The sequence below is a fragment of the Molothrus aeneus genome, chromosome 8, assembly GCF_037042795.1.
Source record: "Molothrus aeneus isolate 106 chromosome 8, BPBGC_Maene_1.0, whole genome shotgun sequence".
In the NCBI taxonomy this organism is placed as follows: Eukaryota; Metazoa; Chordata; class Aves; order Passeriformes; family Icteridae; genus Molothrus; species Molothrus aeneus.
This window is the reverse complement of record NC_089653.1, coordinates 28,607,570-28,627,226: the sequence shown is the minus strand read 5'-3', so window position 1 is coordinate 28,627,226 and position 19,657 is coordinate 28,607,570. Positions and strand designations below refer to the sequence as shown.

Genomic DNA, 19,657 nt, shown 5'->3' with positions numbered 1-19,657 from the left:
AGAAAAAAGGAAGAGCTCTGGAAGGAAACACCTAGAAAACAGTTAAAATAAAATTGCACATTCTTTCAACCTTTTTATATATAGATATTAAGACCTAGTCTTTTTTTGAAGGCTATAAACCCAAAAAATATCTGGATCAGGAGCATATGATTAATAAATAGGTTTTAATTCCACAAAAAGCTGCAAGTTGTTCAGTCCCACCCTGGTTTAATTCTCTTTGCAAATGACCCATCCCTCGTGACCTCTTAAGTTTTGGGTTCTCTAATCCTTCTCAAAGGTCAGGTTCTAATCCCTAAAAGCAGGCCTGCTCTGCAGCATGGGAAAATCTACAGTGTTACACTGGATCTATAATACATACATACATATATTTATATATATAATGCAAAGGCAAGCTTCACCTGATTTTTCTTTGCATTCACAAATATCACAGACCCATAAAACTGTCCAGCCAAAAGATGAGCACTAGATTAATTAAAATTGTTCACTTATAGCAATTTTTTTACACTGTGACCACATTCTGGCCATACATTGCTGAGGAAATCTTCTGGAATGCCTGAAACTTTCCCACTCCAAAGTGTGTTGCCTTGTAACTCACTATTGCTGCCTGTTTTAAAACAGCAACCAGTCTGCAGGAGCAAATGGAAAAGCTCTTCACTGTCAATGGTGGTACCCAGAAATAATCCAAAAATTATTCTAAACACTTTTTTAAAAGAATAAAATGGAAAAAAAGCTAAGGTATCTAAATCCATGTGTATTTTTTCAACTTCATTGTCTTGGCTAGGAATTTTCTTAGTGGACAAATGGGAAAATCTTGAGTGCTCAGCTCATGACAATTCTAACTATATGCAGGCAAACAATGTGATTTACACTGGCAGGACTGATTTGTTGTAAGCTTTTATGCTTCTGCATGTAGCAGTATTAGAAACAGTTGTACTTCTTGTTTGATATGTTGCATTGGAACTCAAAATAATGTACATAAGCCACACATTTTGGAAAGATTTTGACCTTAGAATTATGGCTATCTAAGAGAGGTTTATGGTGGAAAGTATCACATCCTCTCAAAACAAGTGATTGTTAGCATGCCTATAATTCAAACCTTGCATTGTAACACATCATGAATTGTAAATTTAAACTTTCATTTTCTCTGGAACACTGGATTAACCACTTCTCCATCTATGATTTAAAGCTTTGTGTCTGTATACAACCCAAGTGAAGATCACAGAAGTGGCATTCATCCCAGTGATTCCTCCCAATCTGTCTAAAACCATCTGGTTTTGCTGTGTGTTCCCTTGCACCCAGGAGCTCTGACTCTGACAGCAATGCATTCCTAATGCTGATGTGTGAGGAACTAATGCAGCCATTTGGATGCACACTTTGCTATCGAGGTGTCACTGCCATCCATCACGCTGGCCCAGACACCACGGAGCAAAAACAACAGCCAATACAAATGTATCACGACAAAATGTTGTATTTATGGTTTGTGTACATGCATAAGTCAGCTGCACAAGCATCTCTGGCCTCCACTCAGGATTCATTTCTATGGATTGAGTCAGCTTCTGATCATTCATGGCAAGATTGGCTCCCAACAGAAAGGCCTAGGGATACAGAGCCTCCGTAACAGAAATACAGAGACAATCCAGAAGCAGACCTGTCCTCAGCTAACAAGGATGTTTACATGGCCAAACAAGACTGTAGCTTCTAAAATCACAAAGCTTTCTTTTGCATTAATACTGGTTTTATTTTGTATAAGAAATCTTTGATAAGGTCTCCTCTGATATTCCTAAGCCATGGCACATTGAACACTTTCAGCTCAAAAAATCCTCCCTCTCATGAAGTTCTAAGCTGCAAATTGTTGGATGTAAAGAGAGAATTACCACTGTATGTTTGTCCACTTGCTATCCTCTTCCCATGCTATTTGTGTGCAGCCACTCCTGACAACAGGGTGCTAGACTAGATAGATCATCATACAGCTGCTCACACATTCTTATACATTCAGTACTTTACTAATTTCTGTATCTATGAGGCTTGCTCTCATTCTCTTGCTCTCCAAGATGTTGTGCTTTTTCAATAACACAATTCAGTTAAAAAGAATGATATTAAAATAATTTTTAAAAGCCATGTACAGTTATTTTCACACAATCTGGATAATATAGCACTGCATACCCCATTACACATTTCTTATTCCATTCTATTAAGTTTTCATAATTTAAAGCAGAAAAACTACTCTTGTCCAGTGCTGCTGTGTTTGGAATTGCCATATGAGAATGAAATCTGATGTTTAAAGCGCTGTTCCTCAGATCTCTCTTCTTCATCCTTTGGCATAGTATCTGAATTTAGATAAAGTCCCTGCAATGTTTCAGCGTGTTGCCTCCTACATAAATTTCATTGTTTTCAATCATGCCAGACCCATCCAAAATCCTCCTCTGTTTTTATTTGTGCTCAGATCACTTCTTCAACCACAACACCATCCATGTAAAGAATTAAAATTCTGTTTACTCTCCTATATCATTATGAAAGGAAACAAATAATGAAGAGAATAAAACAACCTGTGCTCTCCCAGTGGCAAACTCTGTTTTCATTTACCCTCTTAATCAGTCCATTGATGTCAATACCTGCACCAACACCAGCCTGTTCCCCCTTCCTAGGCTCAAGCATGGCAATGACAGGCAAGAGGGGGCAGAGGACTAGGCAAGGACTAGGTGAGATGGGCAGAGATGAAACCAGCTGAGATTCTACAGGGCAGAGAATATTCACAGCATCCTAAGCTGCAGAAAGTTCTCTAAAGTAACAAGCATTCCTCACTCCACATCCTGCTGCTAAAGAGAAATAAAGAGAAATCCAGGTCATCCAGTATCACAGGAAAGTTATCTAGACACTTGGGATTAAATCCTGAAGTTTTGCTCAGAAGAGCATTCCAATTTAGGGCAATGTTTCCACAAGTGAAAAAAAGGGCAAAATTTAAATACTCAAACTGATCATTTTAAGATGGCCAAACTCAAGTATGTGACCAAAAGTTTTCCTGATGAAGATCCTAACCATACAGCAAATTATTACCTGCAGTCACTGATTTTGATTCAAAGTAATAGAAACAGATGTGCCTAGAATTTTAATTTCTGACAATCTTATGCTGCTCATAAATACATACAATTTATTTTTCTCTCCTCTTGAGCAATAATATTCATGTGTTGTAAAAACTACACTTCAAGAAAAAGTAAAGTGGTATTTTAAGGATCTAAAGAAAAAGTTTCTTAATGAGGAGTGAAATAAAGCACAGAAAAAATACCATCCAAATGCCTGTCTTGTACAAAACTGAAACATAGTATGGCCATATTTTGGAATATAGATAACAAATTAGAGAATCTCTTCATGGTGTGTGTACATATATATTTTTAATACATGATTTAGCAGGAAACAGACTGTGCTGATAAGAAACTGTCATTGAAATCTTAGGCCAGTCAGTTATCCACAAATTAACTGATTATTTCCCATTATGATGCACCATCCAGCAAATACAGAATTCCATTATTATTTATCAGTGCAATCTCCCTATTACTACAATAAAGTAACTCTGAGAATTGTTTATATCGGGTACTTTAAATGGCTGGAAGTATTAAAAGAAAATTTATTGTTTCAAAACAACAAGATTTTTAAAATATTTTGAAATCTGACAGAAGACAAATAACAGTAGTGAGTTAAAGGTGAAAGGGTATCTTGAATATAGTACAATTTGTCTCCAATATGATTTATAGACCCAGCCTGAAACATGATAGCAAAAAAATAAGGTTTTTTCATGAAGGTGCCTGAGGTCTACAAATCTCATTACTGCCATTTCTTTTCAATCCCTTAAATTTAATAACATTTATTTTTAAAGGACAAAACAAACGTTGACACACATATCCAAAATATCCTATATATAATTGTGTTCAAAGTATGAACTTCTCATGTACTCACTCTAAACCTAAAAATAATATTTATTTAATTTTTATACAGATACAAAAAATTATTCTTCTAAATACTGATATTTCTGTTTTAAAGTAAGACACTTTTCTTATGCAAAAAACAACAAATAGAAATTTACTGATCAAGAGGATCTTAAAGACACAGCTTTCAAGAGTATTTTCAACTTGGTCTACACCATTTAAAATTTATGTTCCAGCTTAAAGTATTAAATTCAAACTTATGTTGTCTGAGAGAAAAAAAAAAAAAAAAAACCCCACACCAATGTTCTTTAATAGCTGGCAGGAGGAATAAATGTTTTAGGCCTAGAGATATGTCAACATCTGTAATATAGCATGTAATTTACTATTTTGTTCTGTAAAACATACCTTGCAGATGCAAACCATTTAAGGTAAGAAAGACAGATTAGCAAAGAAAATAAACATTCCTTTATTAGGTAAATGATGCCTTAAAGACACACTAAAATAAAGTTGTTGTGTATGCTGTAAAATAAAATGCTAAGAAACAAGGCCAAAAATCAGAAGAGAGGTTATAAGTATGTTCAGACATCTGTCTTTATGTACAAATTCAAGTTTGAAGTAGGGATGATGTTAGAAACAACAGACAAATGGATCCAATTGTCTGACACAGAGCAGGTACGTGCAAAAGTCACAAAAGTTAAAACAGTGTTCTCCAACATCCCATCTGTTTTTATGATGATTAAAATTACTATTGAACTTGATATTGGCATAGTAAAATTGGCACAGCTCACTAAGGGATTTCTGCACATGGGTAATAAGCATTCTCATCCCTTCAGGTCCTTCACTAAGACTATCAAAACTGCAATGCTTCAGAGTAAATTTGCCAGAGGCACCTTTTCTACGACATTAAGAACATGGAGACAACACACAGCCTCCTTTTATGACACTGTGGAGAGCAGCTGTGTCTCATGTCCCTGGGAGGCAGACTGGCTAAACCACTCAGAAAGTCCCAGGGAAAGTCCCAGTGCTGTTTACACTATTTGCATTTCTCCACCACAAAGTCTGTCTTTAAAGCATTGACACAATTACTATTCCTTTCATTCACTTATGATGAGATACAGAAAATAATCCAGTGGCTTGGTCAGTCCCTCTAAGCCAGATGGAAGGAATCAACTTTCAGTAGACTTTAATTTGTGTTCTTGTAGACAAAGTAAGAGAAGCCCAGTAGGGCATTTTATTTTTCAGTCAAAATATCAATGTGCTCAATTTTGGAAAATCTCCAGGAACTTATTTTGTTTTTCCAAGGAAATGAAATTATCATATAATATGTAATAAACATTTCAGTATGTAGCATTAAAAATACAAGTACTCACAGTAGCATGTTCCCCTAAGTGGATTTCCAAGATACCTATTTTCAGAGTCACAGCTGCAGGGGGAAAAAAAGACAAAACCAAACATTCCCATTAAAGATAGTACAGCTTCAATAAAAATGCAGCTAGAATATTTATTCAAATATCATGACTTTCAGTACTACCAACACAAATTCATGCAAATAAGAAGTATTTAATATAGTTCTTATTGGGGGTGTGCTACTGTCTGGAGGCAGCTCTCTGTCATATACGAAAGCCAGAGTGACCAAGAGTTGAATAAAGAGCTTCAGTCACCTGCCTGAAGCTCTGTAGGAGTGCCTGCTGTAGGACTCAGGGCAGGAATTCTGGGCTCTCTGCACTCTAATGAGCAAAGGAGATCCAGGCAGCCACCCCAAGCACTGATCTCCTTATCCCTGTCCCCCCAGTCAGAGCTGATTCCCTCCCTGGTTTTGATCTGGCACAGCAGCATCTCAGCTACTAAACTTCCATGAACTCCAGTGGCAATTGCTCCTCTTCACTGACCACCCAGGGCACCAGGTGAAATTCAAACTGAGTATGATGTACTGATGCTGCTGACAAAATGTGCACATGAGAAGGGCTGGAGAAATAGCTTTTTTATTGAATAAGATAAGATATATAGATATTTTCAGAGACATTAAATTTCCTACAGAAATTCAGTTCAAATTCAGTTGTATAACATTACTCTACAAATGCCAAATATCTTAATAGAAAATTATTAATCTGCTTTAGGTTTCCTTGGCTATTTCATGGAAGTCTCCAGCAAGATTATAGTTTTCCCTTAAATATACAGAAAGATTCACAAAACAAAGAGAAAGCTAATCACTGCCTATTAAGTTTCATACAAATATTTTCCCAGAGGTAATCTGAATCATTTAGTATCTTGGACTAACTTTTCATTACTTTATTCTAACAAACTTCATTTGGAAGGAGATATTTTTGCTGTTATTTTATTTGTGATTGGTATTAAAAATACATTCTAACTTGGATGTCATATCATTTAACAAGTTTCAGACTTTAAAATATTTTGATGTTTGTATTTCTGCTGGTTTCTTCAATAGTTTCTAACTGGTGATTCCTAACTCATTTTTATTTAAAAAATAAGCAGAGAATCTCCTTGACCGTTTGTTACAATACCATAAAGAAAATAATAAGCAGTACCAATAAAATCAAAAAAAGTAGAAAAAACATGTTCTGGACTCTGCCCTTGTGCACTCCTGATCCCACATTAGCATGAGAACTCTTTACAGGGTCAACTATACAGAAATTCAACACTTTTTTAATATAATAATTTTCATGATTAATCTCCAAGAAAACAAAGCCCCCTATGCCTAAAGTCTAACTGCAGAACACAATTTGTGATCTTGTTCACAAAGTCACTCTCACCCCACAGTCCTTTGCACAGAATTTAGAAGTGTGAATTTAGAATTTAGAAGAGAGTCTGATCCTGAAGTAACTCTTGCATGTACTTGGAAAGAGAAAATCTCTCAAATAGTAACACTGGTCTGCCTGAAACAGTTTTTTTCTAAACATCACAAACATTCTACAAAGAACAGCTTGCAACTGAAACAATAAAAAACATATTCATGTCTGAAAGGGCTTTTAGGTTCAGAATTCTGAAAGAGAGCTACAGGAAAGGGACCATTTTTAAAGTAAGGGTTTAAAAGAATTCACTATTCTTTATGTAAGATTGCCACATAAATGAGACAATGTATCATGTAGAAAATAATAATAACATTGTAAGAGGACTATTTTTCCTCTTGAATTGTTTCAAACTTAAAGCAGATTAAATGTAGCCAGTATTTAGAATATGCTGAGGTTTTATACCTGAAGGAAAAAAATATAAAAAATAACTCTCTACTTAGAGTCTTAGGATGAAGGCAAGAAACTTCCCCTGCTGCTCACTGCTAATGAGTGTGTGTGACATGGAAGAGCATTCCAACTCCCAACAACAAAACCTTTTCCATGGGGAGAAAATAAACAAATTCCTCTCTGACCTCTTGCCCAGTCAAAGCACTCACCTGTGGTGCTTTGACACTGAGAATAAAGGTTCAGGGTCTTTTTTTTTAATCTTGAAAATCTTAATGAAAAAAGACAGCTGTTTCCACACAGCTTCCCTTCTCCATTCAGCTGCCCTTTTAATCAGATGCAACCATCTCCTGTGGATCAATAAGTGCCAGAACCCAGGGATTTCCAGCATCACATACTCCTTCCTTGCATTTTTACTTCTATTTATATCACAGAAAAAACCCAAACATGAATACATGAAATAAAAATATCTATAAACTCCATCTAACATAAGACAGACTTCACAACTTACAAGAATATACAAAGGATTGGTTAACACAAAAATTACTGGGTTCAAAATATGTTGCGACATACAAGTATTCATAAGAATGCATTCAAATCCAAATAATTACCAATTCCCTGACAATTACAGAAGTGACCTTCAAACATCTTGAAAACAAAAAAAGCAATGCAATTGTACAGCCATCTCAGTTGTTTCAGCATCACGTGTGATGGAATGATAAAATATGCACAATGAGAAAAGAACAGGGAATTACACCACAGCAAAGTATTTGGATGTATGATCATAGATATTATACTCTCTGTGTTGGGAGCCTCATGGAAGTACCGAAGGAGGGAATGATTTTGGGCAGGAGAGAGCCCTGGTGGGTGCTCTCCCAGAGAAGCTCCCAGTCTGACAGGAGCAGACACATGGCTCTGCCTGGGCACAGGATAAAAGGCACCATGGATGTGAGGGAGGAGGAACATCTCCATGGACAGCACCTGTACAGCACAGAGGGAAAATCCAGGTTCATCCAGTGCTGCAGGCACACAGGAACCCCAGTAACTGAAGGGGGATGAGATTTACCTGTTATCTGTGTTCTTTTTATGCCCTCTCATGAAAACAGCTGGTTTATTACACCATTTGTAGCCAGGTCTTTCATGCAGAACACTTCCATAATGTATATCAAGAATAACATGAGGTGGAGTTTTTACTAGTTAGGGAAGCCTGTTTTAATTTAAATGGAAGATACTGCTTAAACACTTGGTTTTCAGTGGAGGGAAAAAATGAAACTAATAGGATTAAGAATATATCTGAAATTATTCACACGAGCATGTATGGTGGGTTTCGATTAAATTTAGTTTTGTCTTTTAATCCTCTCCTATTTTATTAGCATACATATTGCTCTGCATTAGTCACTGATTATGGTTCCAATTACAAAATTTCCTATTCGCTGAATTGTTTCCTTATGAGCTTTACTCATTGTAGTAATTTTTGTACCTTTTCCAAAAGCCAGCACATATTGGACCATATGTGAAGCATAATATATGCCTCAGATCTGAGAAATGGGAGCTACACTCATTATTTTATGTGCCATAGGGCCATGATCATTTGCTTTAAGTGGTCATAATGAATGAGTAGTTCCACTCTGGCAGGACTCCAAAGACACAGCTCCCATTTACAAGGACAAATGGAGGAAGGCTCCTATTAGGTTATACACAAGTTCTATGGTTTGTTCCAATACAGAAGTATTCAATTCATCAAGCTCACTGACCTTTGGATGGCCTGCTATTAGCACTTATTTCCCAACTTCTCCCTCAATTATCCTTTCAAAATTGAACCACTTTCTTCACTTTTTTTTATCCCCCTGGATTTTCTGGAAGTTCAAAATAGAAGTTATTGACAAATGCGTTTAAAAAATAATTATTCTCATGTTTCTGACCAAGATAATGTCTCTCCTTCTCTTTAAATACAATAAATGTATGTAAATGAGGACATGTTTACAGTAAGACTGACAGATTTGAGGGGATGTTTAATGAATGAAAGGCTTCTTTGTAAGACAGAGTTTACAAACAACCTTTTGTTGAAGCTTAGCAATGTCGATACTCATGTGTTCTCTACCTTGCAGGCTTAAGAAAGCAAAGGAACTGAAAGGACGGGAATATTTATATGCACACACCTAATTTTATTGTCCTGTATGGCCCTTAAGGAAGGGCAAACGTTCAAGCTTCTCATGTGAGGAAAACTATCAATATAACACCAACCAAGATCAACAGCTTTCTACGCAAGTGATTTGATCACGTGGAAATCTTGCTATAACAGCTCAGTTAACCTTTCATGGTGAAGGCAGAAGCTTCTGCAGCTGAGGTTGTAACTGGTCCAGAGCAGTGAGTGACTGATACCTGAAAGCTCAATTCACACTTAGATGTGGTCAAGACTTAGGTCTTGATTTAGGCCTGCCTGGCATCTGTACCTTTGTCACAGAAATGTCCAAGAACAACCACATCTTCTGACCATCCACAACAGACATGGTCAGTAGCAAGGAAAAGTGAGTAACCTCACAACCAGCACCTACAATACAGCAGCCAGTGTCATGTTTTAGAAGTTAAAGCAAGTTTAAAAGATTCAGAAACAGCATCATCCTTCCACCGAAGTGCTAAGATTTAGATGCAATAGTTGAGCTCAGATGACATATTTAATGAAAAAGAGGCATTGTAAGCAATGCTAATGACTGCTTTGTGATTTTCAGAGAATAGGTTCATTTGCTAATTATTATTGAATTTTTATCCTGCAACATAATCTTTATTTTGCTAAAGTGAAATATGTGAAGTAGACAAACTTCATCATCCATAAATGCAAATGTATGCCTCTTACAGATAAAGGTCTGCTTCTTGACTGCATTGACATTGTACTCTGTACTACATTGTCCCAAAGCTATCCATTAATACTGCAGTATACTCAGATAGACAGACCTCTCAGATCTTGGTTCTAATGTAAAAATTGGACACTTTCACTTCTCACACTGCCAAGATCCTTCCAGTCATGAGTAACTTCAGATAAAAAGAATTATCAGCCTACCTCTTAAGATAATGATAACCTAAAAGGGTAAAAGGTACTGGGATTTATGTTTCCAGTTAGAACTTTTTAATAATGTGGGGAAATGATTTATTTGTTTCTTTCTTGTAAGTGCATATAACAATGTCTTGAGACAATGTTTCTTCTGTAGATCAATTTGTCTCTTCCTCACATAATTCATGAAAAAGGCCTAGGCCAGCAATACTTTTGTTTTTTAATCTAGGCTGATCTCACCAAAAGAAAAAAGTAAAACATTCTAATGTCATAAGAAAGTTTTCCATATCCAGACCCCTCATGCTATTTAAATCTTCCCTGCAAGATCAAAAATAATTATTATAGAGTTCTTATATACTCTTTCAAGTAATAATATTTCAAATCACAAAATCCATTTCACTCCAGGACAAAATAAGTTTTCAATGAGGTGTCACTTATCATATAATTATATAAGAGAAATCTTCAGGAGAAAATAAAGATTAATATGTAAAATAAGAGTTTTCTAATAAAGTCTGGATTCTATTTAGTTCTTCTATACAAGAATAAAGTGGCCTACAGCCCTGATTTGGAATAGCTGGATAACTCCCTGTTAATCTTAATGAATAAGACAGCAAATGGATTTTGTATGCAAAGTATTTGATGCTGCTTACTCTGAACAAGAAAAATCTCATGTCCATGGCCTTACCCTTTACCTCTGGCACTCTTTTCTCTACAAATGGCCGTGTTTTTTGGCAGTGATGCACGAACTTGAATATATGCAAAAAGGTGAACTTGGAAAAGCAGAGTTCCCTCTTATCAGTCACTGTTCTTTCAAAGTCAGGGAAAAGAAATACCCACATTTCTTCTCTCACATTTTGACCTACATCAGACACTTCATCCAGCCCTTAGAAAGTAAATATTAGAATATCTCATAACTCAAAATAAGAGGCTCTGTTTACACTGAACTGAACCACAACTCTGAGAAATATTAGTATGAGTTTCTCAACTACTTCTTTCCCTTTAGAGGGAAGAATTAGATAAGAAGCAATGGCAAAATAACTGTGAAAACTTATTACTGCTTAAACTGAAATGCAGCTCCTCCTAAATGTTTACTTTTCAAAAACCAGTGAACAGTTCACAAAATTCACATATGTTTAATCCTTTCAGAAGATAAATATTGATGAAATGTTCATCAACAATAGAGTATTCATAGAATCATAGAATGGTTTGGAAGGGATCTTAAAGACCTTATGGAATAAATACATGCAAGTCAGTGTGCACTGGAACACGTTGCCCAGAGAGGTTGTGGGGTTTCCCTCACTGGAGATATTCCAGAACCATCTGGACACAATCCTGTCCCCGTGCTCTGGGATGGCTCCATTCTGTGATTCTGTGATCAGCTATTCACTGCCTGCTCTGGCACTTTCCAAGAGTGTTTGTATATTGCTCTTGTTTAGAAATCATTTCTCAAAAAGAGCAGGAGAGGCAGCACGTCAGAACATTAAATATTTTAACAGGCCCTGACAGTCAGAGCAAATGCATCGTAAATGGCTTCATCAAGTAGACCACATGAAAAAGAAATAAATATACACACACTAAATCCCAAGTGGTTTACTGCATTTTCATTAGTCATTACTGAATTGTAAAATTTTACTATTACTAAGTGTGTTTGTAGTAAGTATATTTAAGTATTAAACAGTTCCTGGGTTGTTTTTAAAAAAAATGTGCATTATAACATTACTCTTTTATTATTGTTGAATTTAATCTATGGTTTATAATTCGACTATTTTATTACCATTGAATTTAATCTATGGTCAGTCTCTGAGGGAAATTATTGCAAAGAACTACTCAGTTACAATCTCAGTGCAGAAAGTTCAGTGCTGTGGTATTACAGAGTGCTATGGAGTTCTCAGCTGTTTGCATTTGATCTTTCTTGCATTCATTTCACTTTGTTTTCAAGATTCTGGGATGGGTTTTGTTTGTTTTTGTTGTGCTGAGGATTTTTAACAAAAATCACTATTTATATAAGACTATAATTTCAAGGCAATTTAAGGAAAAGGCAATTTCAGAGATATGTATTTCAGGATGCCATACAGACACTATAATTTCCAGAAAATGGTACAAAGACAAGCAAGTTACTTTTTGTCTTTCTACTTCAAATTATGTATGGTAACTTTGGTCATTTTCCTGTCATTTAAGACAACAATCTAGCACAATATGGCAATTAATATTTCCAAAAATATGGGAAATTCTGATTAAGCCAAGACAAAAATGACAATTCAGAAGCAATGCATATCACACATTTTGGACTTGACATTGCAGCTCAGCAATGGCCAAATGCTGCTTATACGTGGATGTTCAAGAATAGCAAATACAAAATGAAGACAAAGGTATGAATAAATCAGAGTGCCATGGCTTTCTCTAGGCTGTCAGCTATACAGTATTAGGGAATTTTAGAAAATAGTCATGTTATCTGAATTATTGCTCTACTTGCAACAACTTCTACAGTGCTAACGACAAGTTATAATATAAACATGATGAACAAATACCACGGATGTTTATGTATAATACATACTGCAATTGGCAAGCTGTCATCCTTACCCTTAAGGAGCAAAAACTCTACCCATTACATTTTCAAGTAACTTTCATTACTCCTAGATGACTTAGGTGTTTCTGATGAGATATTCAGAACTTCTACTTCCCATGGGTGTTTCCTATGGCATCAACAGAAATTCCCAGAGAATCACCAGAAAGCAAACATGGATGCATTACAGTTTCCAGACTTGTAGCTTCCTTCTTGATCTGCAGGTCTTTAACACCATATTTTTGTCTATCAGATCATTCCAATATCTATACACCTATCCAGTATGTTGTTCTGATAAGTTCTCCTCCTGCCTAAAAGAACTTTCTTTACCCCACTCCTGCATAGCAGTCTATCAAATCCATGTGTTATTGCCTACCATCATTCCATTTGGGCATATCTGGCCTTTTTTGAAGTCCTTTTTAATATCTAGGATATCAATCCCATCTAACCTGCACCATCTTTTATTTGACTTTATTAAAAAAATATATCAATCCAAGAGATAGAGAAATATCTATTAAGAATAGAGCACAGAAAAACGTCTGGGTGGCTGGAGAAAGGATCAAGTCAGATACACACATCTGCTTTTCCCTGGCCTCTTGCCTATGAAGAGCCCAAATCCCCATTAGCTCATTATAGCACATAACCTCATGAATTTCCTGGAGCAGAGATGACACTGATACTTCTTTATGAAGTGCCAAAGAAGTGTAAATAAGTGTTTCTATCTGTGGTGCAGCAACAATACTGAAACTGTCAACACTTCCAGTCTTGGCCAGCTCTCCTCGAAGTTATTGGACACTTAAGAAGAAAACTTAAAAGGAATGGCTATAAAAGGAAAAAGAGCTGGCCAAAATGAGACTATAGCCTCATGGTAGGGGACTGTGAAGTATTTCATATCAGGAGCTTTGCTCTACCAGCCCTGGTCCGTTCAGACTATGTTTCTATGGGGTTTGATGGGCAGGCTGCAAAGGACTGCCATGGAAAGCAGCACTTGCTTCTATGTGAGTACAGCACTGAACAGAGTCTTTAAATAATCCCAAAGACTTCCCAAAGGGCAATTCACAGAATACAGCATTTTTCAAATGCACAAAGTCTTATCCTAAACAACGTCAGAAGGATAAAAGAAAATAAATTTTTTAGCTACTGTAAGAGCTCTGGTGAAACTACTCGCAGTGGGTGAGAGAAATCTGGCATTCCAGCTGGGAGTGACTGGGAAATCAAACTCCAGCACTCCCCTAAAAGATATTTTATCATTCCATCCCATGTGCCTCGAAGACTCAATCCCTCTGCAAAGAGGCCATAAAACAGCAGCTTTAGTGGGACCAGTGATCAGTAATCGATCTCCTGCATTTTGTAAGCATCACACTTGATGCTTGAACTAGTTATTGCTAGAATTACCTCAGACATATGTATTACACTGGGTACAATCAGTTTCTTTCCAGAAAAAAATGTTCTTTCTTTGCTTTATGGGCTAAAACAAGGGTGACAAAACTATTGAATTCGTTTTGTGATTAACATGCTTCGAACTACATTTTAGCACCTTTCTCTATGTATTCTGAGGAGACCAAGACATGCGTTTTCAATTTTTAAAAGACTGCAGTGCAAAATATGTAGGTATTAAAAAATATTTCTCTTACTGAACAATGAAATGGAATAATAAAAGCCAGGTAATCTGCCAGAACACAGTCCTAATCTGATCCCCATGTGATCACCTAAAATATGAAAAACTATATTCAAAGGGCTATGCAATAAAACCACTCTTACAGTTGAAAAACCTGAGTTGACTATTTATTACTTTTTAACTCAATACACTAATAAAAATAACAGTTTTTGCTAGTCCCTTAGATAGACGTAGGATCAAAGACTAACTAGTTATGTGGCCAACTACTTTCCTATCACTCTGTATGATAACAAAGAAAAAGTGCTTAGAAAGAAAAGAAAACTGAATGCTTTACGGCATGCCCAGGAAAAACCCTGATTACAAAGTCATGAAATTTACTAAACCAGGACCTTTTTTGACGTCAGAGAGAAATAAAGAGAATGCAGGAGGCATACAAAAATCCTGTTTAGTAATCCAAACATACAGTAGAGGTGGGATATTACTGATGCAGAGATTATGTGGGAACAGCTATGGCATAATCCCTTCACAAGTCTCTATTTCACCAGCCTTGAGCATTTCTGTTTTCTATCCATCATTTTCTGACTGTCTGTTGGTTTGCTTCTTAACTCAAGCCTGCATAGGATAATAGGCTACAATTACATTAACCGCCTTTCATCTCAGTTTGAATTAAATTTGTTCTGCGTGCCAGCATGAAAATCTGTCCCCAGTCATTTTGCTTAAGTCAAGGAATAATAAACTCTCTCAGTCCAATAATTTAGCCAATGGTTTATAATATGAAATATTTTTTAACTGATAGATAGTATCAAAATTAGTATAAGAGGAAAGATTCAGTTAAATACTTATCAGTTATGTGTATATATTTTGCATAATAGAGAGTGATTTCTAAAATATTTAAAATACAGTCCTTTCCTTTGTTGTTTTCACATTCCTAAGGTCTTTTTTCTCACTTGTTTTCTGACTGGGTTTCTAAGTTATGCAGAAGTTATGCTACAATCTGCAACATTAACCATAACTTAGAAATGCAAAATATTTTAATGCCAATTGAAAAAGAATTCTGGTGACTGAAATGATCCATCACGTCAGAAAAACAAAGTACTCATTGCATTTTCCATAAATAAGAGAAAGAAATCAACTGAGAGCACAGTGGAGAGATGCACTCTGAGGTGAATCCCCTTTTGGGACTATCAGAGTGGAAAAAAAAATCCAACTAATTTACTCTCCATTCTAAGTTTCTCTTCTGGATTTTTGTTTTTAAAGAAAATATAACTGGGATGACCCTCTGATTTCAAAGTTCTTCAGGAGTGACTTCAGAGAAGCGTTTTGAGCACAGTATCAGTTTTGAAATCACAGAATATTTTATAAGCTATCCTGAATTCGTTGATTCATAATATTCATATTATTAGTAAGAGTGAGCATACATTCAAAAGGCAAAATATTAAATTGACAAACATCTCATAAGAAAAAGACAAGAACTATAGTGAAATGTCCTGTTTTAAAAACAACCTGTGCACAATATGACTTACTGCCAAATGGAAGAAATTTTTGATAATCAAGTTTGGATTCTGGAATCAGAAAGCACAAAAAGGAATACTCACAAATTTTAGCAATGACTTCTAAATTTGCAGAAAACCACGTTCATACAAAATGTTACCGGGCAGTTTTTATTACAGTGTGATAATAGAATGCATGACAATTTACTGCATTATGAGCATTCAAAATATCAAATATGATACACTATTTAGAAACACAGAAAGCTGGATATATCTGGAATTAAGGTCAATAAATTACTATGAAGGAATAAGATATATTAGAATAATCTTTGGGCTGTACTGCTGAATGCTTCTTTTCCATTTCTAGGCCTGTATATAACTGGAATAGTTCAATTAGAACTTCTACAATGTTTATCAAAAAAGCTACATTGGTCACCATTTCTTTCATTCCTTCTTTTCCCTGTGAAAGAAGTACTGTTTGCTGAATATTCATTATCATTTATTTTAAGGCCAGTACTTAAATGACACCTGTTGCAGAAAATTTCATTTGATACAAACATAATTAAAACAAGACACAAGAGATTCTTAGGCTGAGGAAATTGTCAAAGGCTGAGGACACATGGGGAGTATGCGCAGGTTCAAATATTTCAATTAAAAGAATCAACCTCCTCTGGCACAACAACTAAGTCTAAAACCAGCCTGTAATGATATCAGAACCTTAACTACATCGAAATATTCTAAGAATATTGAGCAGACAATGAAAAACAGGCCAATGCAACTAAATAAAACTGAGCACAGACAAAGCTCAAACAAAAGCTTCTGAAGGGCAAATATCAAACGACTTATAAAGTCACATATTTAGCTATTTTCAAAAATGTAACAGCAAAAGCAAAAAAGTACAGGAAATGTTTCATAAAAGCATAGGACAAAAAGATAAAAGAATTAAGAAAACAAAAACATCCCAAAGGTTTTTTTCTACCCTAAAAACAGGGTGGAAAATGCATTTAATTTTATTCACATCAGGGTGGTATAAATAAAACTGAAAATAAAATGGGAAAAAATCCTACAGTACAATTCAAGAAAAAATTACATTTTCTTAAAAAAAATCTTTCACAAATAATGTATTTACATTATTCCCACTTATGAATCTCAGAGTCATTTAACTTACATGTGGTTGGCATTGAACAGCAGTGGAGCTGTTCATCTGCTTAGATGTGCTACCACCTCTTTTATTCATAACTATAGAGGAGGCAATCCTTCTGTTCAACGTGAAGCATTGATATATACATTTTTCATTTCTTACAATCACCATTGATCACCTTCAACTTTACCTTTCCTGATGAAAAAAAACTCTTTATTTACCAAGTACAGAAAACATCTAAAAACATAAAGAAGGCAAATGAACAAATTAAAAGAAGCAAAGTATTAGGAGTGAAAAAAAACTTTTGTGGACTTGTTTTGTGAAACTCCAGCTGCTATTCCATAGTGACATTTTAAAATTAGCCTCCCAAGAGCAGGGGAAACAAAAGTAAACCATATGTTCCCAATTCTCACCAACCAGGGAATATCCCCTCTTAAACCTAAGGAACAAGGTGTTATCATGTATTAAAATATTTATCTGAATCAGGGCCCAAATCTGTGATTAAATCAAGACTCTACGTAAGAGAGGATAAAATGACCTAAAGGAGAACAAGATGAGATTTTGTAGCAGCTGTTAGAAAGCAATTGCTGCCCTTATCTCCTTACGGATCTTGTAAGAACTCATTTCCAGGACAAATATTTTATTTTAAGTCTTCTTTATGAAATCTGATTTATTAAATCTCTTTCAGCCTGACTGTTCCTTTACCCTTTAATTCTTATCACTTCTCTGTGAGCAATCCAAAAGTCTTTTCTTGCAGGACAATGAGCCCTTTTTGACACATTCTGTATGTTGGTTTGCCAATTTTGCTGCTCTCACTTTGGCCTCCTGCTGTAATCCAGTATTCCTAAATTTATCTTTGCTCTGTGCAACACTGAAAAAAAAAAAAAGTTTTGTGGCAGATCAAATTTTCAAATGTGATTATAAGTTTGCTTTGATTCTAAATCAGACTCCTGACAGTATTTAAAACAGCTTTCCTAGCTAAGTTTTACTCAGCCTTCTAGTACTTTGTTCTTTTCTTAAATTGCTGAAAAATTCCTTTTTTGTAATATAGAAATAATAGATAGAGATGGAGAACTAAATCTTTAAGCCAATCCTTCTGAAGTGATAATCTAAGCCACTCAGACTGCACTGCTGAAGTTTAGCATATCATCAGGTTCTTGGATTGATTTATGGCCTTGTAATCAAGCCCCCCAGCCCCATTATCTAGTCAGCTGATAAATACCACTTATTTTTCAATACATCCACAAGAATAGAAAGCTCAAAACATGCAAAGGTTGGGCAGCTTAATTTATATTTTATACTTTCTAGTGGTGATTACTCAGTACAGAAGTAGAAAAGAATAAGGAAGTATTTCTAATATTAAGACATTATTTTCTTTCAGCTGGTGAAGGCAGATAGAATTGCTCCTCTGTTATTTCTTCTTGCCTTATCAGTTATCAGTTCCTGTAAATACCTTGCATGTGATGGAGAATTTACTTTTTGTATCAAATGTCGTGAGTTTACCTTATAAGAGGTAAAATATTACATATATTTTTCAGTAATGTTTATTGTAACTTGCTGTCTTTTCAAGTCTGCATTATTCCAGGTCATTCACGTGAAAATGTAGGCTAACAATGAAGGCAAAGAAAAAAGGATGCTTATGTAGCAAATGTGCTTATATATGTTCTGCCTGCAGAATTCATTATCCCAGGCAGCCCACCTCCCAGTTTTTAAACAGGAGTGAAAATAATATTCCTCTTAAATAGACAAAGCTGCAGCAAGGAAGAATATCAGTACAGGGAATCACAATAGATTCCAGTGACCAAATAAAGCGTAGGACTTCAACCACACTTCTGAAGCAGCACAGTATTCACAGCCTCCTATTCTTCATTATGTTAATTGTTAAAGTACAACTCGGATATCTACAGCTTTCCAAGCAACTCTAAAATGTTGTATGCAGTCCCCTTATCTACCCAACCATTCCAAGAATGGAATTTTTATTTCATTTCAGTCACCCATCATTAATGCAGGAGTGGCACAGAAAGCCTCTGTAGCAGCACTGTACTTGGGCCATGGGGAAGCAGGAGAACACGGGCTCTCCTGCAGCAAGGGCACAGGCAGGGTTGGGATGGAAAGAAGATTCAATAGATAAGAAAACCTGCTTGACTGCCAGATGTCCGCACATGCAGCTGCAGCAGAATGCAAGTTTGTTGGCAGGCAGGAGTCCTCGGGGTGAGGACTCCTTAAGCACAATTTAGCACTGTGTAATTGATGTGCACAGTCTACATAATTAGCAGGAAAAAAAAAAAAGAGGACTAATGCATTTCTCACTCCCATGTCTTAATACCAGAACACATTTCTTAGTTCTCTCTCTGCATAGCTTTAATCTTTCATGTGCATTCTTCTAATACTCTTGGCAACTACTGAAGCAATTTAAAACTAATAACTAGCAACAATGTCTTAACTTTGAAACAAAAATTGAAACCAGAAATAAAACTATTCCAGCTAAATTTTCATCTAAATGTAAAGGTATGCAATTGGCTGAAAGAGGAAAAAGAAAATGAAAATGGCAGTAGGAAGATGCATATTTCATCTATTAGAGACCATAAGAGGAAAAGAAATGCAATCTTTCCATCACCAGGAGATTTTTATCAAATAGTGCCTGTAGTACCCACCTGACCTAGCCTTTCCTTATCGCTCTAT

The 19,657-nt window shown here is 35.7% G+C and overlaps 1 protein-coding gene across 3 annotated transcripts in view; it reads right to left on the bottom strand.

The window, feature by feature from the left end:
* Positions 1-19,657, bottom strand: part of ATRNL1 (attractin like 1) — a 431,847-nt gene that overhangs the window by 270,769 nt on the left and 141,421 nt on the right. For all 3 annotated transcript variants that reach the window (XM_066554160.1, XM_066554162.1, XM_066554163.1), the window contains exon 21: positions 5,291-5,343. In XM_066554160.1, the coding sequence (XP_066410257.1) occupies positions 5,291-5,343 (53 nt within the window). The remainder of the gene's footprint in view (positions 1-5,290; positions 5,344-19,657) is intronic.